The 27,842-nt window shown below is 37.3% G+C and overlaps 1 protein-coding gene across 1 annotated transcript; it reads right to left on the bottom strand.

Annotated features, from left to right (window-relative positions):
• Window positions 1-686: 686 nt before the first annotated feature.
• Window positions 687-27,543, bottom strand: LOC121878929 (glutaminyl-peptide cyclotransferase-like). Its single transcript, XM_042385361.1, is given in 8 exon segments — window positions 687-3,575; window positions 5,368-5,578; window positions 8,402-8,566; window positions 13,628-13,897; window positions 18,777-18,920; window positions 24,772-24,857; window positions 24,860-24,960; window positions 27,427-27,543. Coding segments are annotated over 7 exon segments (1,128 nt in total). The 5' UTR covers window position 24,960; window positions 27,427-27,543; the 3' UTR covers window positions 687-3,423.
• Between the last annotated feature and the right edge of the window lie 299 nt (window positions 27,544-27,842).

Genomic DNA, 27,842 nt, shown 5'->3' with positions numbered 1-27,842 from the left:
TACTCATTGCAACATGGCTGGAGTTGTGTGACTCAGCAGAATATGGTTCTGCTAAAATATCGCTAGTAAAAATTTTTTCTGTCTATTCTATATGGTATTTTAGCCATGAAAAAGCATATTTCCTAAAATCGGTAATTTACTGAGAGTCGGAGCAGTGACGTCACGGCTCTGTACTCGCCCCTGAAGATGTGAATTACAAGAATGCGCTTGGGAACTTCGTGTTTTCTTCTTTCCTTGTGGTTATCAGTGTGTGTGTATATATATATATATATATATATATATATATATATATATATATATATATATATATATATATATATATATATATATATATATATATATATATATGTTCATGTATTGAGGAATGTAATGTTGGAGAGAAAGATTATGTTGCAGTGAGTATTGTAAATGTCACACGTGGACAATTTTATTTTAACAGCAAGAGAACAAAGCATGTGTATGCCATAAAACATGAGGAGTATGTTGTGACCATGTTGTATGAAAGGAGGGGAGTTGATCAAGAGACTGGAATGAGCCAATCAGAGGGTAAACAGAAGCCAAGCTCAAGGGATATGAAGAAAGAAAGACATAAAACATCAGACTAACAGTGGAGGACACAGAGGATACAGATTCAAGAAGCTACAATCCTAAAAGATTATGAGCAAGGATATACTAAAGGACAAACATTGTGCATATTAATTTTATTGAATCAAGAATTAATTTATGATCAATAATATCAGGTTCCTGTTGATCCAGATCTTTTCACAGTAAAATAAATTGTGCTCTTTGTCAAAAGTAGGGAAACCATTACCAATTCAAATCTCATAAGGTATTAAAATAAGGTATATTCAATATACTGTATACTGTATTTGTGCGATTAAATATATCCAAGGAGCAAATGGTTAAAAATACAAAGGATTTGAAGCCAAGAACTTTTCCAAAAAAGTAAATTACATCATAAAATCTTTAAATATAACATTCACAGCTTTATGTAGAAAAATATAATTCTAATGAGACTAATGTACAGAAGGTATACAAGATATACTTTAAAAAAAATTAATGAGGCATACCCAATACACCTAAGTTTCCTCCTTTTTTGAGAGCTTTACCTCCTGTGGTGTTTACTTCCATCGCTGTAAATTGCTACCATTCAAACAACCGATTCAGAAATGAGAATTTTCATTCCTTACTGTTCGATGAGGATTTAACTTAGTATATGTAACAATACAATAATAAGATCACTTTTCAATGTAATATAAAACTTAATACAGAATCAACTGAACTTCATTTAGAGAAATCGAAGTAGACTGTCAATGCCATTTTTTTCTTTAGTGGAAAGAAAGATTTTTCTTACTTGTTTATAACATTAATTCCAACATACATAGCAAAGTTGTCTACATAGAGATCACTCCCTGAACACTTCGTTATTAATTCACCAAATTTGTGACAGCTTATGAAATTATGGTAAACATTCTACAGTACTGTATATGAAAACACTAATACTGAAATTTTTAACAAAATTCTACAAAATTATAATTCAAATTACTTCACTGATTAGCCATAGTGATTAGCGATATCCCCATTAGCCAAAACAATTGGTGCAAAGATCTTCCAGGAGCTGGGGATAGTTTCCAAGAGAATAACCCATGCATTTTGCAAGGAAAGACACTCACATCCCTGGAGTGTTTCCAGGCGTTGGGGAAAATTTTCTGAGAGACAAACTAAGCAGAAGTGCTGGGTAAAGTTTCCAAAGTCTAAACTATCCATCTTGCACATACAAACACTCTTCCATTACATATAGGCCGCAGTCACGAGTGAAAATATTTACAGCTAGCGAAAGTATATAATCAGTTCTAATCGTGTCAAGAGATATGAATTTACTTTTTACTTTATCCTCTTTGCCACCGATTGGCTCGGTAGCCACTTGAGCGGTTGGTTACTTCTCTGTTATGCACTACAGGTATAAGCAAGTACTGGGCATGCACTGGCTCCTGAATATATCTGAACCTGCTCCAGTGATGGTCAAGTCAGGTCTTGAAACAGCTTACACTCGGTGCTGTCACAACTCTCTCTGGAAGGTTGTTCCACGAGTTCACAATTCTCACTCTGAAAAATAATGTCCTCAATGTTTTCTGGACTTGTGTCCTCTTCAACCTAGAGCTGTGGGGTGGGCTTCCGCCAACTCCAGGTATGGACACTTGAGTGAGCAGTGCCCGTTGAGATGTTTATACACCTCAATTAGGTCACCCCTTGCCCATCTGTAGTACAAGCTAGGCAGTTACGGGTGTTTTAATCTCTCTGGATAACCGAGGTGCCAAAGTGCAGGCACCAATCTAGTGGCCCTCCTTTGGATATTTTCAATCAACAGACAGTCCCTAGCATATCTCGGGGACCAGATGGGGCAACAGTATTCCAGATGGGAAAGTACCTCGTTCTTGAAGATTGTTACACACCTAGCACGTGGGGACGCGTCAGAGCATGATGTAACCTCTTGGAAAATCTGTTCCCAGGTCAAGAGCAGGGAAGCTTAGAGATTTTCTCAAAAAATGTGCCTGATTTTAATACTAGGAAACTCATTCCAATGCCCGGCAGGGAGAGCTTTCCCAGATTTTTTAATTTCGGTCAGGGATTCCGGCTAACAGGGAGATTACTGTATTTTATTTCGGTATAGATGCTTTTAATTTTTTTCTCAACACACAGAAGTACAAGTAAAATAAATGTTTGATTAGTTTTGATGCAAGACTTACTCATTTCAGGCACCAAAAACACACACAATCCAAGTAACTATCAAGTGATGGTATTCTGTACCAGCACAATACTGTACACCCTAATTTTACTGCCCACTAAAATTAAAACAATTGTGGAATGATGAACAACTTTCAAAACCCCCATCCATGTAATACAGTTGAAAACCCTTCCATGTCAAAAGAAACAAACTCAGCACATTTTTTCCTTTTCCCTTTTAACCTCTACATGAGAGCAATGTTTAAACTATGCAACAATATAAAAACTAATTTTTCATTAGCATCACCTTTATCCTTCAATGGTACTTTGTTTTTATAACAAAGCATCGATTATTCCAGAACACAGCTTTGACAACTATACCTATATTATAGAATGTAGAAAATGCAAAAATATTAGCGATGAAATATAATATTAAAATACATCATAGTGCTGCTGACAAATACAAAAATTTTAATGTCTAAGCAACTACAGGTATACAGAGGCAAGAAAGTTTTGTAAACAGTAGAAATATTAAGGGCACTAAAAGTAAATAAACTTTAAATTAAATTTTAATAAAATTATGAAAATATACCATTAAAAAATTTCATAAATTTAAATTTTAACAAAAACATGAAAATATACCATATACTATATAAAATTTCATAAGTCATCATGAATAGCTGTGTCCTGGGCGAATCCCTATATAAGCAAGTGGAGATAATCGGCAACAAATGCATACAAAATTTTGTTCAAGTTCTCAATGGTGGGATAGTGAAGAGACCTTTCATTATCTGAAAGGTTGTGCCAGACTGTGGGGAATGGTGTTGGAATCAGATGCAGAACTGGAACACCTGAAATTATTACACATTAAATTTTATTGTAATGAACACTAATAATAATTACCGGTAGACTATTATCTGACCAATCATCTTTTTAGTCACACTGCTTAATTTCTCCAATAACCGTTACAATTTCTTCACTCATATTCAAACTTCAAATTTAATATTAAATTTTAAATCCTGATTCAATTTAAGTTATTTAAGAAAAAGATTCACCAAGCTACTTTAAAATAATCTGAATGAAATTTCTATGAAGTCTATCCTGATAAGAATCGGAGTACAGCAAGTCCTCGTTTAACATTTCCCCAATAACGTTGTTTCGTCATAACATCGCTACTCTTTAGATACCCATGATTCGGACAACGCCCCGCCGATTCGGTATAATGTTGTCATGGACTACTTTGTACAGCGCATCACCATCTCTCACCCAGTCAAAGCGGGAGGAGCAGCCACCCTCCGGGTCTTAGTGACACGCCACCCTCCTCTCCACTACCCACCACACACTCACTCCACCTCCGCCCATCAGCGAGTACACTACAAAATGATTTAGTTTATTTATCTTTTTGGATGTATAATATATACTATTTTCTTTAAAAATTCCATTGAATTGATGTATATGTAATGTATTTTATGGGGCAAAGGGCGGCTGGGAAACGTAAGTCCCGTATTTTATCTATTTCTTATGGGGAAAATTTATTACTTTAACGTTATTTCCGTTAACATCACGGTTTTCAGGAACGGAACCACGACGTTAAGCAAGGACTTACTGTAATATAAATACATATAAACCAAAATGTAAAACTTTACTTAAAATCACAACCACAAAACATAATACAACTAGAAGAGACAATTGAAGATGGAAAATAAATTTTACCATCCTGGCTGATCTGAAGTGAATTGTTTTGGTGTCAACGTGACCACAATATCAGAAAAGTTATGGTCACTCATGAGAGGTCATAAAAAAAAACCCAGATTACAGTACACCATTGCAATTCCATCTGAAGCCCTGGCCAAAATTTCTACCAAGCCTCATCTTATTCGAAATTAAAGCAAGGGACCTATCACCCTTAAAAGGTTTGTGTCTACAGAAACAAACAGGTAGATCCATAAACATGGAGATAACCGAAATATTTTCACCAGCTCATTTCAGCAAATGCAAAAGATTCTCTACATCTACAAACCCGAATGTGTGACAAATGAATTAATGCGGTAAAGTAAAGTACAGTACACTGTATCTGCCAACCAAAAACCTCATGGCCCAGGGATGGTTAAATATTCTACAAGGTTCATATTGTACAGTAATTTAACGAACACCTGTCCGAGGAAAGCATGGAATACATCATACCATTAACATCATTTTGATTACTGTATAGTACTACTGTATCTACAAATACCTAAATGCAGTACTACAGTACAGTATTTCATAATTCTACAACACTTGCAATGTTATTAAGTCTACAAAAACAGCTTTCCATGTGTCACCATTTTCCTAAAATTACCATACAAATCATTCCTTAAACTCATTTTGGAACAAGTAGCCTCACCATTGACACCAACAAGCAATACAATCTTTCCCTGCATGGATACCATTCAAAGCCACTTCTTTATTTAACATTTTAATTTGAATTACAGTATCCTGGCTATTTTGACCCATCCTTACAGTGTACCCATTAATTCAAATTAGATTTTACTGTACTTTATCTTTCTTGCCTTCTTATTTTGAAATTGTTTTAAAAAACAAATATCATTCTTGCAGAGATAAGAATTAAATTATTAAAGGTAAACAGGTTTCAACCCAACTTACCTCTACGAAGAAATGGAATGTGATCATCTTCAATACTGTAAGTGTGAGCGGTGTGTTTTCGGAAAATGAACTGTCTCCGGTGAAGTAATTGTAGATCATTCATTCGGCGTTCAAATGAAATCAAACGAGCATACCAGCGGTCAGTGTTTTTGAAGTAGCTAGAAAACTGAACATCTTTTGTACCCAAGAGATCCAATAAAACAAACAAGTCCTGGAAAAATAATAAAAAAAAAGTCAATATTGTGTCTGTGCAAAAAAGTTTATTAAATAATTCAAATATAAAATTACCTAATATACACCACCAGTGTAACTGTTAGTTGCATTTGTCTGAGGTTAACAGCATTACGAGTATGAATAAAATACAGTAATACTGTACAGTATACAAAAGCTGTTACTTGACCCAATGGATGTGCATACTAATATACAGTGTAGCAGTCTGTCCAAAAATTTCTAGCTTCAATATTTTCGTTCTAATAATCTAGACATCTTGCCATTTATGTGCACACGGTAAAAAATGTATCTATCCACAGTGTGAAACAAATGACATCGAAGACGAAGGATTCTGACAACCCTACCATGACAACACGAGTAATGTTAGTCACCTCAAAATTCATTGCACCGCACCCACCTGCCAAGATGGGTATTCTCATCGTTACCCATTTCGTGAGAATCTAATAGTTAAAATACACAGTACCCAAAATCAAACATGTATGCTTAGTGTAACATATTTTTCATGCATATACTGTAGTTTTAATTCCTTTACAAATTTTATAGTAACATTTTTAATTGTATACCATTATTGAGAGAAGATAAAACTAAAATGTAAGCTCTTTTTGCACTGTATTGTGTGAGAATTCAAAATTAAATACTTACCAGAGGGATTTATCTCTAATGTACCAGTAACTGGGGTTTCAAAAGTATATGTACTACTAAAATAAGAAAAATAAACTTGTCACGATATATATAAACAAAATATTTAGTTTACTTTCCCATGTAAAATTCACTCATTTGGTTTTGTTTTATTCTTAGTTTTAATTGCATTAGCTAGTTTTTTCAGAGGGTAAATGCTCCTGTTTTTGTTGCTTGAAGTCCTCTCTGCTCTTCCTCGATTTTTGAGCCTCCCTCATACTGTTTTCTTTGATTTTAACAGTTTCTTTAACAAAATGTTCTTATTTTCTTCCTGCTGCAACCTCTTCTGCTGTAGCATGCTTCTATACCTACTGGAGAATTTTGTTCCTACACATCAAAGAGGACACACACACACACACACATGCCCAACAGCCTTGAGCTCTTGGGGGACACACACATAGCCTACAGCCCTGACCTCCTGGGGGACACCCCCCCCCCTACAGCCCTGACCTCGGGGGGATGGTGTCTGGACACACACACACACATGCCCTGACATCCTGGGGGACACCACACATGCCCTACAGACTACAGCCCTGACCTCCTTGGAGACACCACACATGACCTACAGACTATAGCCCTGAACTCCTAGGGGACACAAACATCCCCTGACCTCTTGGGGGACACAAACATGACCTCTTGGGGGACACACATCCCTAGAACCCTGACACAATGTCCTCCTGGAGGACACACACATGCCCTACAGCCCTGCCCTGCCCTACTCGGGGACACACACACATGCTCTACAGCCCTGACCTCCTGGGGGACACAAACATGCCCTACAGTCCTGACCTCCTGGGGGAGACACACATATGCCCTACAGCCCTGACCTCCTGGGGTTACACACACACAGCCTACAGCCCTGACCTCCTTGGGGACACAAACATGCCCTACCAAGTTGCCTAAACAACTATGAAAAATTGCATGGGTTATAGAATAAATTATCAGAAATTGTAAAATTATTATAGAAACTTAATATTGAAAAAATGCCTAGCCCCTCCCCTGCCGGGTGATTCAAGTGGATAGGGTGGAGGGGCATATTATAATGCTTCTAATAGTGGAGTTGTATGATGTCATTGATCTTTGGTCAATGAAATAGTCAAGAAATGAAGAATGAAATGCAAAACAAGTAATACTCAGCCAATGAGAAATAGAGTACATGATGTAATGCATGAACATGTCGAGTGCGGCTACTATACTCCGTATACTGGCTGAACGTCCTCGCACGGCAGACCCATCGACGCTAGAGGGTCAATTATTATTATTTATGGCCAAATATTTCTCTTGTAATGGTCATTATCCCCCCCCCCCCACACACACTTTCTCAACGGATCTACGAGATTCACGTGGGTCGCCTAAATGATGGGGAGGGAAAAAAATAAATAGATCACATCCCTGATACATCTCCCTCTGATGTATTACTCAAGTATTTTCTGGATACTTTCACTAATACGGTTGGTTAATTGTAACCATCTTTTTAAGCATGGTATAAAATCACTCGTGTTTCAGCAGTGGCCAAATGAGCCTAGGATGTTTGATTCCTGCCCAATGTCCCTACATATCCTACACTTTGGGCATTAATGAGCCTACTGAGCAAACTAAGATTACCTCTGCATGGGTTAATAAAATACTGTACCTAACAAACAGTTTATTAAAAATACAGCATGCAAAAGCCAAGAGTACTGTACTGTACAACAAAGTGAAATGGGAGGGGTCACTAAACACAAGCTTTCAGTGCAAATTCAGTACAAAAAGGAAAAATACTAGTTATCTGTACTGTACATCATTGACTGTCTTTGTAGCAGTCTGTTATGTAAAACTGTACAAGTTTAATGGGATTGTGGTGTCAAACAGCAATTTAAGAAAGATGAACATGTGATAGTGTGGATGGTGTAGCAGCTTTGTCCCAAATTGACAAAGTCATTATGATGATCACAGAAAAGGGCTACTGTAGAGTACCCTTGATTAGTGACATAAGGAGGGAGAGAAAAATCTGGCAAGTCTTTCTCAGCTTCCACAAGTCTTATGTAAAAGCCAAGGACTAAGACTGCACAGAGGAAGAAGTTGCTAAATTAAAGAGCTATACAGTACAGTACGTGAAAGTACAATAGAAATTAGCAATACGTACTATTCTATGAAGTTCATTGGTGTTATCGATGTTAACATCTGGGTATGGCCTGTTTTTCATCTTGGCAGCTAAATCACGAGCACCATACAGAGAGTCCTTTTCAGACCATTCACGGAATGCTTCTTCACCATCGAGGAATAAGAACTGCAAGGTCAGATCTGATCTCTGAAAATAAACATTTCCATAAAAAACAGTTACCACTTAATAATAGCATATCATGGACAGCAATCGTACTGTATTTGAAGTTTATGAATTCGATTTCAATTACCAAAGATACATCACAAATATTTATAATACAGAGACAAAGTCTCATCACTCTTCTATGCTCATGCACCATTCCTCTTGGTCTAATACAAGACCAGCTGCTTAAAATAAAATTAAACTATGTACTGGTAAATTGTCAACATACCATTCATTTTGTCCATTTAAAATAAAGAACATATGTTAATTCTTAATACTGTATGTTAGATTTCCCACAAATGATGAACACAGTACAGTACTCACAACTGTTGGAACAAAGATTAACTTGTATTTACTGCCACTTGCAGTACAACACTTGATTTTCCCATAACTTCGCAATGGCTGCCTTGGTAGTGAAGTTGTGTCTGATACAGTAAGAGAAGATCTCTGTACGTTTCGTCTTACTTGAGTCTTGTTAACATTGTCTCTATGAACTCTGTGCAGTCCCAAAAAGAAGTTATTATGCCTCTTTTTTGACCTTGATTTGCCTTTAAACTTCTTCAAAAGTTTCTTCAGCTCTTTCTTGGTACAGCCACGTTTTCCTTTTCTTGACTGCACTTTTGGCCTTTTCTTTTTGTGTATCTCCTTGGTCTTTTTCTTCAAACACTACAAACAAGAGTGATGAAGTCTTAAGAATCCTCTCATGTTTGCCTAATGTCATTACTGTACAGTACCTATGAATGAATATTGTTCTTTATCTAGTTCAGAAATGTTTGGTTTATTCTCCTCAACTTAATACCTTCAAACCAGAAAGCTTTATTTGGTGTAATATTCATGGTATGAAAAAGTCTAGCAATATTTCTTTCAGGTAATATTCTTTCTAATCACTGATGAATCACTTCTTCTAGTTACAGTACATTAAAAACTGTACAGTTCTTTATTCCCATCAAGAAAATTATTTTCCTCAGAAATATATAATTTTAAAGTTTTACCAGGCAGACATTTATTACTCTCTATGCTAATCTACAGTACTAAAGTACCTTAAAAGACTTAATTTTTTTCTTATACTGTATTGCTTTAGCTGCCAGAACATTAATGTTTTCATTTAGATTTTTTTTCAGTAAAGATATAAAATAATGAGTAATATAGAACTCGCAGGCAGACTTTTTATTACATGTATGATGTTCTGAAACTTTTATTCAAAATGTCTGATATTACATACAGTACTTTGGAAATCGTTGATAAGTACAGTACAAGTACTGTATAACTATCCAATAATGCCAAGTACAGCATTTTAAAGATACAGTACCTATCTAACATCACTTTGTTGGCAATTAATTCATCTCTTGTAGTAATATGGTGATAAATAATGTACAGTATAGTACAATCCCCATAATTCCTAACACCCTAATTCGAAATTGCTCATAATTTGTAATGTTTTGCCATTATGAAATACATGTTACAAACTCCAGAATATTAGGTAAAATTTCAAAGTACGAGACATATTTAGGAATACTGTATGTGGGATGCATATGTCACCATGGTATGTGACTGCCTTCCTCTGTGTAAACAAGTACTGTATACAGTATGCTTGTCGGTCAGTTCATGTCAGTCAGTCGTGGTGTGCAAGTCTATAATCTACTGCGAAAGCTTTTTCCCACTTGTTTTTCCATCACTGCCCAGTGTTTGAGCCATTATGTCTGATAACCCTAAATCTGGTACTGTACAGTACTTAGAAAAGTTTAAATTTTGATTGGGGCAGAAAACGGAAAAGTACCGCTGTTTTGTTCATTTCCCTTGGGAGGTGTCATAATATTCGTAAGCTCTTTCAAGATCAGACTTTAACAACACTGGCGCAAGTTCAGATACATTTAGGAGCCAGTGCATGTTCAGTACTTACCAACAGTGCGAAACAGAGATATGACCAACCGCCCTAGTGGCTAATGAGCCAACCATTGGCGATGAGTATAAAAAAGAAGTAAGGGGTATTATTTCGAATTATGGGGGTTTAACTATAAATAATTGTATTATTCTACCAGACAAAATACTTGGAAATTACCTTCCTGAAATTTTAAACATTCTCATTAACATTAAAAGCGAACTATTCTAGAGCAACCATTTATGGCCAATATACAGTATTTTCAAACTGGACATAAGCAGAAATCTTGTTGACAATATTCAAGGATGGAGATCACCAATACTGTTTACTGAAGCCACTAATATACAGTAATGTCTTTATAATACACAATTTTACAGCAAAATATATTTGAGTACAGCACTAATCTTCAATTCTTTTTTTTTTTTTAGTCAGCCAAATATGAAGGATAGAACCCAAGATCTCATTTTTATGGTGTAAAAAAAAAAACTACCCGTCAGATGGTTTACCAGACAAATCGGAAATATCTACTTTACAAATACTAGAGTTACAAAACCAGACAACCATAAAATGAAGGTCAAGAGTTGAACTGAGACATAAGGAGAAAGGGGTCCTTATTCCTAGTCTTGGATTCTGAAAACTGAGAAATCGTGTCATACTTTTTTAAATAACTTTATAAATCAAGAAGTGCCACAGGCATAATACAGTAAACTGTTTACAGTGACTGAGTAACACACCTTTACAGCCAATTTATGAACATACAGTGTAATGACCATGGTCATGCAGGTTAACGTAAAATCAGAGGATTCATATTACGCTCAATAGCTCATAAAACATGTAGCTATAACTTAATTTTTTATAGCTGCTGCCGAGACGTCTATTTTCTCTCGTGTGTTTCAGAACCTCTCGTATCCCTTGTTTATGTTAGAATATTTAAAATTATGATCGAATGCATCTGTGTTACTGTCAGATATATATATATACCTGCTTACAGCCGAAACATTCAAGATCCATTGTGAGTGATGGTGAAAAATTCAACTGTACAGTATTTACTTTTAGTGAAATTGGCAAGCAAGTTGAATATTTGAGTTTGCAAGGGAAAGTGAAGAATCCTGACATTGCCCCGCAAGACATGCGAGAGTGCCAGTCACCACCGAAGTCAGATTGTTTTAATTCACTATCATCAAGAGAATCTGATGAATGTTGAAATTATTGTTAGTTTTGTATTTAAGAATGCCATTAATCATTTGAGAGAAACCTGTCAACTTCTCAAAGCCTGAAATTTTAAGGGCCATGTGTCAGAACCCCCTCCATTCCTCTCGACTTCTCTCATCGTCTCAGTTATGTACACTCACGCACTATAGTTTCGATGCACCCTCTACCCCTGCTCCTGGCTCGAGGGATGTCGTAGTCAGGGCTGCAAACTGAACGGTCCCTCTTGTATAGTGATGGTATATAAAGTGTTGTGAAGTCACTAAAAAAATATATCGTGAATATATTCTCTCAAATATTGCATCACGAACTGCTATTCGTACAATCCAGCGAAGCTTCGAGCTACCACATTGCACCACTGAACGATGGGTGGAGAGGGGTGGGAGACGTTTGGTATAAAGCCAAGGCTACGACTTCCATCGAGTCAGGAGTAGGGGTAGAAGGAGCATCGAAACTATGGAGCGTGAGTGTACCGAATGCCTCACATCTGCCACATTAAGTGAATATAACTCGGTGAAACTTTGTTGAATATATCGGTGTTCATGTTTTAAAAGTAGTTGAATGTCTTATGTGCCAAATGATACTGTAACGTAACTAGACGCCTTCTGTGTTCAATGATCCATGTGTTCCCTTGCCAGACGTGTGGTGATATTTTGTATTTGATTTTACACTTCTCTTGACTGGTCTCTGTCTCTCGGTCACTGTGTGTCGTTGCCACTATCGAGTATCGATAGCTGCCTGCAGGCAACATGTCTGAGGTAAGATGTCTTTAATACAATGAGATCAAGATCCAAGCAAGTGATGAGCCCTGGGAGCCAACTAAGGGAGAGTGGGCTCTTTAGCACCACGGTGCCGAGTCTAACCGAAGCTGCTGCCGAGTTGCATTTGTTTTGAACAGCATCGGTATAAGCTTGGTGTATACTCATCTTAACCAAATGTGTTAATGATTATTCTATTACATTATTGTGGATGATTATTGGGAATATAATTGTATTGAAACCAAAAATATTACTACCACCAGTATTTGTGCTCTTTATAATGCGAGTAACCTAGCTATACTCATAGATGAGATGTGCTGGTGTATGTCTATGATGGTTCATCCAGTAATAACATGATGCTGCAAGTAATGTAGTAATATCTCTGTGTGCTATTGACAAGTATTTAGTGACCATCTTTCTATTATCACTGTTGTATAATAATACCCTTAGGTACTGAATGTTGTAACTTAACTGAAGATATATTTTTGCTACTTACCAAGTACAACCTATTTGTCAGTTCCGTTTTGTCCGAGTGTTTCAGTAACATATCGGTGAATAAACCTAATTTTTGTGTTTTGAGTAAAGGTTCAAATTGTCGTAATTTTCATATTTGATTTTAATAAATATTGATTCAGTAGAATGTGTGTATCACCGCTCATTCCTTCTAACAATTGGCATCCTTGAAAACATTTAAATACTTATGTGCCTAGCCTTGTGTCTACCACACTACCAATTTAATTGAGAAGTTAATTGTATAAGTTATATTCTAAAGAACAGCCCAAGTGGTGGCAGTGCAAAGATGCAAGTATATTAATTATAATAATGTGCAAGAATAGAGAAGAATATGGTTTTCCCAGGGTTAATCCACAGACTAGAATATAACTAAGAAGGAACTCTGAGAATAAAAGTAAGTAAAAGAAAATAATAAGTAAGAGCAATGAAAAATACAATAAGCACTGAGAGACTTGGAAAATAAAAGAAATATAACCAAGATTATAGAAGTCAAGTGGCAATTCCAAACATTTAAAAAACCGAGATATTATAACAGGAATGTATCCTGTTGTATCCAAGTTCCATAAAACATGACTTATCATATACAATGCCCCCCCCCCTCCCTATCCATTATTTCCAAAATAATGTACAACTAATTCATTTTAGTATAATACAGGTATATGTAGTACAGTACAGTACAATACTTACGGTTTGGTTGTGTTGATTCAGGCTGGTTTGCATCACTGTGGCTAAGTTCAGCATCATTGCACAAGGAACAGCAGAATCAGTGGCACCAACAAAAGCACCTTCACGATGAATTTTTGAGTCATAATGGCAAGCCAAAACTAAGCGACGAGTTGCTCCTGGGTCTAGAGTAGCTATCACATTTGTAAAATTCTTCTTACCAAAGGGAGTATTGGACAAAAATGTATCCTCTTCAACGGTCCACGAAAGATCATGCATCGTGTTCACGAGATGCTGGAAAAAATTAGTTTTCACTTTAAGCTACTGTATGAACTATTACCTATAATACAATGACTAATAAAAAAATGGGAATTAAGAAATGCAGAACACAATTTCCCTGTTCAAATTACAGATATCTTCACATAATAAATACAGGTGCTCCTCTACTTAAGAACGTTCAACTTACAACTTTCAGATACAAACATCATCACTGAGGGGGTGTTACCTGCCAGAACATGTGTTTAATGTGGATGAGACTGGATTATTTTTAAGAAAATTCCACATAGAACAAACATTGCCTAAGAGAAGAAGAGTGAGCCAGGTTTTAAGGCTGTATTAAAGGGTATAGCTGTACTAAATATCCATAATCTTTTAATTTTTTACAATATGTTTGGGATCTACAGGAGTAAAGTTGGATTTACAAACAAGCCTCAGGAATGTAACTCGTTCGTAAGTAGAGAAGCACCTGTACTGATATTTTCTCACAAAAGTGGTTCAGAAATTGGTGCACTGTACTGTATATATGCCTTCATTGAGGCATTCCTTTAACCACTCTTAAACATGCTTATTAAAGACACCCCATTGAGCTGTGCACATGGTTCTACATTTCAGTGCCCTTTTGTGAATCTCATAATAAAACCCGTTATTCAGGTTGCTTTTTTAAATACAGTACTGTACAGTATTGCAAGGTATTGTTACCAACACCACAAATGCTCCTCAGGTTACACAAAAACTTATCTTTCTCCAATTTTCAGTTTTCTCCATAATGGTAAATGTAATTGGCTTCTTCACATCAGTACATTAAGTACTATCATTATAAGAGGCTTACTGGATGTTACTATAAGGGCTGGTACCGAACTCCTACTACTTTCATTTCTAACTGTGAAGTTAGGTACAGCATTGAGTCGCAGCTGGGTAAACCGGGCGTGCCCCCAGGTATGACCCAGTGACCCTTAAGACATGAGGTAAGCAATTTATCCTTTACCCCACACTTATGCCATTACTCCTATATGTGAAGCTTTAAACAAATTTACTGGAAGTTTCATAATTTACAGAAAATTAAGCATTAACCCTTTCGCCTCAGGTGTCACGTAAATGTGCCACCGAATCTTTTTTCCATAGACAAAGGGTGTCACGTACAGTATATGTGATCTGACGTATAAATTGTCCATGCCCACCTGGTGGTGCAGAACGTGGTTTTTTCGCAACTGATAATGAGTGTTGCCAATTGTGTGGGTTGTTTTTATCTCCATATACCAAACAGACACGTCAGTATGTTTCATGATGTCACGGAGAGCAGTAAGAGATTTGGCCGCTACCACGGAGTAGTTGGGGCAAGAAAATTACTTTCTTGATCTAATGGATAGTATTGATACGGATTCAGATACTCTCTGATGATACTGAAAGTGATTACAAGAGGGATCTTTTGAAAGAAATAAAAGGTAGGGAGCATAATATATCATGTTCAAGCGATACTGACGAATATGATCCCCAGCCTGGACCTAGTTCCAAAAGGAAATGGGGTGGTAAGCAAAGTTCCTCCTTGGGTAGAAAGACAAAAAATCAGTAGCACAGAGTATTCCTCGAGAGAGAGAGAGGTTATTCAATCAGATAGTCAGGGAGAAGGTCAGTCCTTTGATAGTAGTCAGCGGGTGGCACAAGGAGCTGGTCGGCAACACCATGTTCCATGCCTGTTCAAAGTCACGCTCCGTGGGTCTGGGATGAATCTCCTTTTACACCTTCTGTTTTTCCATTTGATGCAAGTAACTCTGGATTAACCAATGCATGCAGTGTGACAAGTCAATGAGCTAGATTATTTATTCATGTATCTGGATGAGGAATTTACAGACATAATAGTGTGAGAATCTAACCACTATAACCTTTAGATGAAAGAATTTAAGCCAGATTTTTTGGGAAGTGGGCATCAAGTTATACTTGGAAACCAGTTACCAGAGATGACATCTACATGGTTGTGTGTTTACTGATGCTTATGAGTCGTGTAAAAAAAAATACAATCAATGATTAATTATTGGACAGTGGATGAGGTTTTTGAGACACCAATATTCTCCAAGCTCATGTCCCGTGACAGGTTTTTACAATTATTACGGTGCCTGCATTTCACAGACAACAACAAAGTTGACAAAAATGATAGGCTATGCAAAGTAAGGCCAGTTCTTTATCACATGCATAGGAAGTATAGGGAAATGTTTACTCCATACCAAGACCTTTGTATTGATGAGAGTTTATTGCTGTGGAGTGATAGAATAGGCCTCCAGCAGTACATACCGTCAAAACAGCATAGGTATGGAGTAAAAGTGTTTGTATTATGTGATGTAAAAACTGACTACATTCTTGACTTCATTCTGTATGCAGGCAACTATTGGCATAGAACAAGATGAGAACCTGGGTATTTCTGGCTCTGTGGTCAAAACACTCACAAAAGATTACATGCAGAGATCACATAGTTGGTACAGTAGCCCCACTGTTTCAGTACCTAAATGAAGGAAAAACGGGTGCATGTGGAACAGTACGTGCCAACCGGAAAGATATGCCATCACTTCCTAATGTGAAGTCTGGCGAAATGGTTGCTCGTCACTGTAATCAAATTGGCTGTGTAAAGTGGAATGATAAAGCTGTGGGTTTGTTGGCTTCTGTCCATCCTTGTCATATGATTCAAACAGAAAAGAGGTTGTGATGATGAGATCATCCAAAAACCTGCCCCTGTAGTAACTATAATACAAAAGTGAATGAGAATAGTAGACAAAAATGACATGCTTCCATCATTCATAGTGTACACAAAACTAAGATGGTACTTGAAGTTATTCAATCACATTGTAGATATGTCTGTCCTAAATGCATACCATCTGTACATACACAACTGGAAAACGTGTAGCATTGCTTGATTTTAGCAAAGCAGTTATTCACCAAATGATGGATAAATACAGTGCACAAAGAGTACGAGCAACTGGGCAAGTGGGACTGTGTCCCTCGCACTTATCAGGCCACCATTTCACCTCACCCATTCCTCCCCTTCCCCAGACAACTCGACCTCGCAGACGATGTCACGTCTGTTCACACCCATCACTGCACCCCCACACACGCCAGATGACATATTACATGTGCAATGAATGTAATGCTCCCCTCTGTGTGCACCCATGTTTTGGTGAATATCACACAAGAACATTGAATGCTGATATTGAAATGTAGGCTGCAATTGTAGGTTCTTTGTAAATTTTCATATTGGATGTAAATATCGACCTTTTTTTCATATTTTCTTTATATATGAATTGCTGATTTACATATATTGTTCACAAGAAAACGAGAGAGAGAGAGAGAGAGAGAGAGAGAGAGAAACTTCCTACTTATTTTGAGTAAGAGTAAAGGATACTTATGACGTACGGGTTATGTGTGTGTTCCCCCCCCACCCCCTTATCTCCCCTACCCTCAAGGGGAGGAGTGGTGTCTGACTCTCCTTACAAGAGCACTGAGTCACATGATGTCTCCAATGCATGTTTATTTATTTTTTTCTGGTTTTGTTCTATCATGCCAATACTTGAATAATTACTCTGAAAATATTATTAAGTGAAAGTTTGATGTACACCTCTTACAGATGTTTTTCACTGCATTTTCACATTACGGTAACATTCTTTCTTGTATTTTTCATTCACTGTAAAATGCAAATGCTGATAACCTTGTGATGGAATAATTGCACATTAAAAAAATAAATAAATAAATGTATTTTTATATAATCTACATGTACCAAAATTACATGGAAAGATGTAGTTTATAATAAAAAGATACTGTATATACAAAGAAAATGAGAAAACTACATAGTATTATAAAGAGGCTAGTCGGAATCTTTCTCATCGTACGTCTGGCAGTCCCGAGAGTGACGCAGCAAAATATGACACCTTGTGGGACATTTAAATTGAATGTTTCATGTTGTGTCATACCCTATATCATTTTATTCAGAAAATTTTGCTTGATTTTTTGTAAAATTTAGATTACCTAAAATATTTTGTTAAAAAATTTCCTAAAACCGCGTGTGGGAGGTACCACAGCAAAAACCTCCCTCCGAGGCAAAAGGGTTAAATAATGGGATGAGGAACTACATTAGTCTTTTAATTAGTTCATTATTCTGTTTTTGACAAGATCTAGATTTATTACGAGTAGTTTAGTTACCATTACCAAGACCCTCAGATGCTGGTGTCAGTCTCTGCTTGGTCAGGGCCTACGAACCAGGTAATATTTTGTAACAAATAACATCTTACACTGTTATTCTTCATTTCTACTGGGCTGTCCAAAATTTCAGTCTTGAGGAACAGTAACAAGGACAATACAGTACATGAAAAAGAGCATTTACCTCCTATATGCTAGACCACACTAACCCAGATCAACTTCATTTTTCACCATCATTGCATTAAGTGAAAGTTTGTTTACATCTAACAGTAAAGACACTTGATCGTATCCAACCCCCCTAATGGCCTGTCACCCTCAAACCCTCATTGGAGGGCCAATTCACATGGAAGGTACAGTATGCAATATTCTCACATATGTTTTAATTTATCACCTCAAATGTTTCTCAATCTGGGAGACGGTTCAATTTTTCAGAGGCGCAAAAGCTCTCAGAAACTGGTCAACTACAATACACACCTCAGATTGTGACTCGGTAGATGTGTTGACCACTTTCCCTGAGCTTCCCCCCCCCCTCCCCTCCCCCCTAATTAAAATTTTACACCCTCCAGATTAAAAACCATTGTATTAACTAAAAACACAAAAACTTATTATGGATTTAAATTATCAATATACTGTAGTGCACTGTAAAACTAAATGATAGAACTAAACAATCATCATCATCATTACACCATTTAAAATTAATCATAAATAGGCTTACCTTCCTAACATTAGCATGATTAGTTGAGCCCACGATGCGAGGCACAAGGATGGGGTCGAGAACACTTTTGAAGTGTTTCATGTTACTCAACCTTGAAATAGCTTGCAACTCACTATCAGCCAAGCCAATTCCTTCATGTTCATCCTGTAAAAAAATAAGAGGAATTTAATGATTCTGATGAAATAATCAAGCTGGCCAATTTAAACTACAAAAAGTAGGAATGTGAGCAATTTCATCAAATTTGTAAATGTATTTTCTTTAAGAATAATAATGTATGAAAAATACTCTCCTGAACAGTCAATTTTAACATTTTCAAGTTGGATATTAATGAGGTCTTGCCTTTTCTTTTTTTTTTTACTTTAACAAATTTTACACAAATAATTTCTTAATATTGAACCCCAAATAAAAAAAACTCTTCATATCCAGTACCGGGGGTCCCCAGGTTACAAACGGGTTCCGTTCCAGAGGACATTCTGATGTCAGGTTTGTAAGCAAATCGCAACACATGCTATGTGCATACCGTACTTACAGAACAATGTTTAAAATCCCTCTATAAAAGCCGAATTCCTTATATGTATACATATAAAATCACTTAAATTAAGACAAAAGAAATAGAATGACAAAATACAGTAAATTAGAGTAAAAAAAAAAGTCAAGTAAAATACTGTAAATTTCAAGTTTAACCCTGTTCGTAAGTCGGGGAACCCCTGTATTGTATAACTGAATACGTCCAAATACTAATGTACTTAATTTGCATCCATTAATTAAGTCGCAGGGTAGAATGCAGTACAGTGATGCCTGCCAAAACCATCCAATAAAAAAGTTCCTCTAGAATACTGTACCATACCAACTTTTTTCTTCATTATTACATCTAAAATTACTGTACATTCCATAAAATTCTGGCAGTATTACAGTACACCCCCCAAAAACAGGACTTCTCCCCTCCCTTTAATTCCTGTTTATAATCATGGTATACCAATTGTCTACAGAATGTAATGCAAAATCTAATGTATTGTCTACACATCCAAACAACTACAGAACAGAGGGACTCTACTACTATGTCTACAAAACATAAGAGCTACTGTAATATAATACCGTAGTGTCTACAGAATGTACTGTATTATGATATTGTTAATGGAGTACACCATGATTTTGTCTACAGTACTGTACAGTATACTGTACTACCACAACTGCTTACAATGTTTACTACCACATCAACTGCTTGCAGTGTTTACTACCACATCAACTGCTTGCAGTGTTTACTACCACATCAACTGCTTGCAGTGTTTACTACCACATCAACTGCTTGCAGTGTTTACTACCACATCAACTGCTTGCAGTGTTTACTACCACATCAAGTGTTGCAGTGTTTACTAACATACCAATGGTTGCAGTGTTTACTAAAACAATTGTTTGCACTGTTCACTACCATACCTACTATTTACAGTACAATCAATAACTATTACCATGACTATTGTTAACATTTCACATTACAGTACAATAGTGTCTACAGCATGACTACCATATTAATTACCAACAGTGCGTTATATACCAAGTGGCCATAGGAGTTATTACCATTAAAACTTCATAATACTGTACTACATTCAAAACGGTTCTTAGTAATGTCCTTCCTAACACTAACAGTACATGGTATTTACATTCAAAACTGTTTATAATACTATCACTTCATACAAGGCCCAAGATGTTCTACTGTATGTAACTAAACACTACAGACGTGACAGTACCACACCATAAGACAGGCCCCAACCCTCACCACTACCACTACACAGTTGATCACTTTCACCAACATGTGTGTCGCGCCAAGTTATAACGACACCGTAAATCACCCGATTCCATAAACTTAACTACTTCCATTATAAACAATGCGACGGAATGGGGTGAGTAACTGGCCGAACCGGTTGTTATTTTATTTGTAGTGACGATTGTTTTAATGGCGGGGTAGTTATGTTAATGACTGCTGATGATGACTTACGGTGGTCCCGGTAATGAGTGTTGGTAGTGAAGGGTGGTGTGGTGATAGTGGTGGTAGGTGATGGTAAAGGGCGAGGGGGGTGCTCTATGAGGGAGGAAACGGTGGTCGTTGAGGGGAGGATTTTGGTGGCGGGAGGGAGGTGGTGGATGTGCCGGGGTTGAAAGGGGACGGGGGATGTTTGTGAACACGACAGGTGCGAGGAACAAGGTTACACAAGTGCCTCATCTGCTGCCTAGCCGATAGCCTTTCATTCGGACACACTTATGCTAGGCATATTTGTACATTAATTTATGTAAAGGTGTGTGAGGAGAGACCATTAACAGAATTGTCACTACTGTTAACGGTATTCAAAACAATTTAGATAATGGAATCAGTCTACAAGATCCTGTAAAGGTCAAAATATGACACACTTACATCATTTAGTGATTCTATATAGATAGCATTCTATTAGAAGACTGAATGCACTAAATAACTCAAAAAAAGAACAATAGACCGTGATTATCGTAATGTAAATTTAATAAAGATGAGTACTTACTTCATTTAAAGGATCACGATTAATGGTACAGAATTTATACAGGTTGTCATCAACGAATAATGGCGGAAACAAAGGAAATGTGCTGGCGGAACTCTTCAAGGGCAAGAAAATTATTAGTGGCGTCACAAATGCACCTAGAGACTTAATTTTAATGTCATAACATCAGTGTTCGCCGTGTTTTTACCCCGCAATTTCCCTCATCCTTCATGCTCTGCCCACTAACAAGGAATTTATGATCCATAGAGTAAATGAAAAAAATCTTAAAAAATACTGAAAATAGTTTAATAAACTGAAAATCATCAAAACAATAAGTATAGGAAAATTAAAGAAAATCAACAAACTCCTGGTGGTAGCCATCGTCTACACCTTTACCTTAATTTAGCCTACAGCTTAATACTCCCACATATTACGAGTGATAGTTTTAAAGGCTGTGTTTTCTTGATATATGATGGTTTAGTTTCGGATGGTACAAAGCAGACATTATATATGAATTGAAAATATAAATCAACTACAGGGCAACAGTGGCGTTCTTTCTCAGAAAATTGTGTAGACTTTGGTCCAGGGTATAGTGACCAGAGAAAAACATAACGTACATCATGATCCAGGGTCACCTAGCAGTACTGTAAACTTGGGTAAATTATTTTCAAAATACAGGATGGGTGTATGGCCAGGCCCCTCTACCGACCAGTGCAACACTTCTCTGGTGAAAAAAAACGCAGTATGTCCTTAGGTTCTTCTTAGAAATATTTGAGCTTGAGAACATCTCCGCCCGAGTGTGGGTAGGATAGTTGTCAAACGCATATCCCGTTATGGGGTTTCAAGAGAAGTTTCAAGATAAATTTCTCAGAACCTCGTTCGTACAACAAAACTTTTTAACAATAATGTGTTTAATCGTAGAGGAGGGAGGGAGGGAGGAGTGTGAGGGAGGGAGGGAAGGAGGTGTGAGGGGAAGGGAGGGGGTGAGGTGTGAGGGAGGAGGGGGTGAAGTGTGAGGGAGGGTGAGTGTGAGGGGGTGAGTGTGAGGGAGGAGGGGGTGAGTGCGAGGGAGGAGGGGTGGAGTGCGAGGAGGAGGGGGTGAGTGCGAGGGAGGGGGTGAGTGCAGGAGGGGTGAGTGCGAGGGAGGAGGGGGTGGGGTACTGAGGGAGGAGGGGTGAGGTGCGAGGAGGAGGGGGTGAGTGCGAGGAGGAGGGGTGAGTGCGAGGGAGGAGGGTGAGTGCAGGGGAGGAGGGGTGAGTGCGAGGGAGGAGGGGTGAGTGCGAGGAGGAGGGTGAAGGTGCAGGGAGGAGGGGTGAGTGCGAGGAGGGTGGAGGTGCAGGAGGAGGGGTGAGTGCGGGGAGGGGGTGAGTGCGAGGGAGGAGGGGGTAGGTGCGAGGGAGGAGGGGTGAGTGCGAGGGAGGAGGGGGGTGAGTGCAGGGAGGAGGGTGAGTGCGAGGAGGAGGGTGAGTGCGAGGGAGGGAGGGGGTGGAGTGCGAGGGAGGAGGAGGTGTGTGAGGGAGGAGGGAGGTGTGTGAGGGAGGAAGGGAGGAAGAGGAGGAGGAAGGAAGAGGGAGGGAAGGAAGAAGTGAGGGAGGAAAGGAAGAGAAAGTGAAGAGGGAGGAAGGGAAGAGAAAGTGAAGAGAGGAGGAGGAGGGAAGAAGGGAGTTGGAGGTGGGAGGAGATGCAATGCTGTTCTGTTCTTTGGTGGGTAATTCAGCACCTGACTACAATAGTTAAGAGGCTGCTGGGAACACCTTACGCGCATACACCTGGCAATATTTGTTATGAGGCCATTAAGGAATATAATCACCCCAACACACAAACAAAACATCCACTGCCATTTCAGCTCCATTCTTGTGAAGCACATGTACAGTCATGAGCAATAAATAGTCCAGCGACACCGCTCTCCTCCCCCCACATTCACTCTGACAACGACCGTGGAATTTACAGTACAATACACAGGAAGGGGTTTCGATTGCTTGAGTTACCCCTAAAATTGGTTGATGAGTACAGTGTACGGAACTTCAATATGAGGGGAGAGAATATTACACGACTATTGCTCGTGACTGTACTGTATGATTCATAATGTATACAGTAGTAGTCTGGTTTAGAACTGTAGGTCTTAAAAGTCAATACTCGTACATGTTACTTCGATTGGCAAGTAGTTTAACAGCTAAATTGAATACGTGTCACTAACAGATAGTAACTCTTCCAGAATATCAAATTAAGATCCCGCTTATTTCATCTGACTAGACACCCTAATGCTGACCTAACCAAACCTAAACTACCTCCCCTATTTAGCGTTAGGGTGTTTAATCATCAGGTGAAATAAACGGTTCCTGTGTTTTCCCCATGACGTCATGATATAAATCTGATGTCTGCTTACACCCACACTAACATTATGACAGCGGTAACGCGCGTATCCCTCACCATATGTCCAAGTGGGTAACAGAAACGTGACCGACTGCCCATATCGCTCACAAGCCGATCAGCGGTGAATAGGATAAAAGTATATGGTGTCTGGTCACCATGAATAACACCCTTCCCACATGAGACTGTCAAGTTAAAAGTGTGGGTGGACATCAGGCTTAACTCGTGACGTTATGGGGAAGCACAAGGCAATAAGAGGCAATATCTCTTGCACAAAGGTACATGCAATTTCTTCCAGCCACTCAATTTCCCCCTGTGCTAACACTGGACAATAAAGGTCATTTAGACAATAAAGATCATAAAGTAACAGAAGCACTGACCATCTGTGATCCGATGTGTTAAATTTTACCCTTTCCAATAATAATTTAATTTCAAGCATCATTAGTAAGTTACTTAGGTTTCTGTAAGTGTACTTTGTTCAAGACGACTAGGGATGTGTGATGGGTCTTTGAAGGCCGACTACTTTTTACGCGCCACGTACAGGATGTGTGAACATTTTCCCCTAGTTGAGAGCTGCTTTCCTAGAGTTGTGGCCTAATTGCATTAAGAAGGCAGAAAACCCTACACTAACAATATTTAAAAAAATAAAGAATTTATTATACTCCTATACTGTATGGTTTTATTGTTTTGATTTATCGTACGGTTGGCAGACCCATTTCCCCCGACTAGAAATATTTTTGGTAAAACTAAGGCGGTTTCACAGGCCTTAAGGTGAATGTACTGTGCCAAAAATAAAGTTATCGTAACAAGTAATCATAGTCTATTTCGGGAATTAAATTTAAACCGATTTTAAAAAACTTTCACTAGTAGCACGAAAATTACTTGATAAAACATGTCATACAGGAGTGATCTGCCTCTAAACAACCTTTTGTAGTCTTAAAGAACTTTTGACGCAAAAAACCAAATGCATTTATTGTTGGCCAATTGTTAAACAAGCTATACAAAAATCTAAAACCATCCAATCAGATTTCCTGGACTAGCCATTTACACTTTATATTGCTCAAGCTGGTTTCAAAACCTGAAATCTATTACATATTCGACCACTGCAAAAATGTACTCACTTTTGCTGTATACCAGAGGGATCTGCTCCTTTTGTTGTGCCTATCGTCGCTCTGGGCATAGTTCAAAGCCACAAATGTAGGAAGAACACACACGTCCACCGTGGAAGCATGCTTACTGACGTCTGTATTGCTGCCAGCGCCACCCTCATGGACACGCTGCTTGTGTACGGGGAACGCTGCCCAATCATACTATCTAGGGACAAAAACCATCAGTTTTCCCCCACCACACACCTCAGATATACAATATATATATATATATATATATATATATATATATATATATATATATATATATATATATATATATATATATATATATATATGCTGATAACCACAGGGAAGAAGCATATGCCTAGATCATCTACCTACAGTGATTTGCATATATAAATATATATATATATATATATATATATATATATATATATATATTTATATATATATATACAAATATATATACAAATATATACATATATAAATATATGCATATATATATATATATATATATATATATATATATATATATATATATTATATATAAATATATATATATGTATACAAATATATACATATACAAATATATACATATATATATATATATATACAAATATACATGTATATATATATATACAAATATATATATGTATATATATATATATATATATATATATATATATATATATATATATATATATATATATATATACATGCAAGCAAATCACTGTAGGTGCGCGTTATCCAGTATATGCTGATAACCAGAAGAAGAAAACACAAGTTCCCTAAGCGCTTTCATGTAATTCACATCTTCAGGTGAATACAGACTAAGAGAAGTACAAAAAAAGGTGTATATATACAGAGGAGGTGAGACCAGGTCCACAATGGTCAGGTATTAGGTAATGTCCTATTAATCTGTAAATAGCACGGCAACGGTCGGTAGTCAGGTCAGAGGGTAAGCTGACCCAACCTTACCTGGTTACAAATCTTCTTAATTACAAAATTGTCCAGTTTGTACATGCCATTACTCAAATTCATGTTGAATGCTTCGGTTTGTTTAATGAGACTAGATTCTATGATGTTCCTACTATCAATTGAATTACAAGGTAATATTGAGGAGGCATTATCCCAGTCAAGGCAATGCTTGTTATCCCTCAAATGAACAAACAGAGCATTGGATTCCTGGCCTGTCCTAACACTATATTTATGTTGTTTAAGTCTGGTTACAAGACAGGTAAAGATAGGGTTTAACTACAATTTATACAAAGAAAAAATTCGAACTGGTCTGTATAGAGAACGATCATGTAGATAATTATAATATAAACTATAAGCGAATAACATTACTTAAGCAACTAATCAACCCTTTGATATGTTATGATAGTAAACTATCTTAAATTAGTTTGTAATATTACCGTGTACAGGCTAATTACCATAATCGCAATAACTAATTATATCTACAAAAATTTGCGAAAACGTAGGATGCATCACTTGCGTGTAATTTATTGGACGATTATCCTCACATTTTAAACAGTATTCTTTTAGTTTCGGTTATCTGGGGAATTTTAGTAATTAGGTTTCCGTCGGAAATGTATATTTTTCGTGTATATTAACAGATAAAATTATCATTAGTTGCTCAAAGTAGGCAGGGCTTTGAAGTAAAGGAAAAATGTGGGGTGAAATACTAATAACATCAAACAAACCTTTGAAAACCTTACCTCACATGAGCACCGAAAACATCACATAATAAACACCAAAACCATGAATCAGGTAAGCTTTTTATAGTTTTAGGATTTTTGAAGGGTAGGCAAAGTTTTCAAAGGTTTAAATATTTAATATTTTACCTCATTTTCCCTCTACTTCAAAGCCTTGCCCAGTTTGAACAACTAATATTGAGGGTAATTTTATCAGTTAAAATACTGAAAATATAAATTTCCGATGGACGCGCAATAGAATTAAGTTTTAGTTTTGTTTTTCCTCATTAAAATTGTATATAAAAGTAAGAGTTAACAACTTTTAAATATTTACCAGATTCTGTTGATATAAAGTTAGCAAGGCTTGTCATCAGAAAATTACATTATTTTCTTTAATACAATATTGTACCCAGGCTTTTTTGTATGATAAAAAGTAATTACTATATTACTATTGACTTCAGAATATATCCTAATATCAGGATCACTTGGCCTCAAAATCCCCAAAACCCCACTACTGGGTGGGCTCGCTTCTCTCACCCACAATTTCTTGGATCACCTTTTGATAGTCCAGGATCCGCCCCTGTGGATCAAGAACGCTCAAATATCAGGCGTCCACCACAAATTTATGACTAATATACAAACACAAAAATCATATAAAGATTCCAGTTACATAAACTACTCGGGGTTGACCTCATTTCCCACACATTCACTGTAATCTTGCCGTTTATTTATGACAACCCTTTTATGGACCCCCACACACGCGCGCGCACGCACGCACACACACACACACACACGCGCATGCACGCACGCGCCGGCGCGCATTTAAATCCGATAGCCAAATTTGGTCACCAACTTATCGAACTCCTAACCCTGTAGAGTATAGATCTCATACATTTAGGTATACATACATACTAGATATGAATGTGCATCTTCAATTTATAAACGTCTAAAATATGTATAAGAATTAACTCACGTGTAATAGATGGCTGGTGTCTGTACTTGATCAACACCGCTCACACACTCCCTCAGGTCGTCCACTGACTCAGTTACTGACCTCTTGGCAGACTGCGGGAGGCTCGCCGGGATACACGTGTTGCCCAAACCTCGTTATACTGGCAGCGCTGCAAACTGCCAACCCAGTGAACAGTCTTTTCGCTATTTATACAGATAATGTTATATATTAGGCACTACGTCAATTTCAATGGTAATTAAAATTTGTTTTGTAAGTTTTACTCACCCCTGAAGATGTGAATTACACGAAAGCGCTTAGGAACTTCGTGTTTTCTTCTTTCCTTGTGGTTATCATATATATATATATATATATATATATATATATATATATATATATATATATATATAATGAAAAATAAACACTCCAGCTTATTTATT

The sequence above is a fragment of the Homarus americanus genome, unplaced genomic scaffold (genome assembly GCF_018991925.1).
Source record: "Homarus americanus isolate GMGI-L3 unplaced genomic scaffold, GMGI_Hamer_2.0 scaffold4060, whole genome shotgun sequence".
Classification (NCBI taxonomy): Eukaryota; Metazoa; Arthropoda; class Malacostraca; order Decapoda; family Nephropidae; genus Homarus; species Homarus americanus.
The sequence above is the reverse complement of the archived record's forward strand: the minus strand, read 5'-3'. Positions and strand labels throughout refer to the sequence as shown.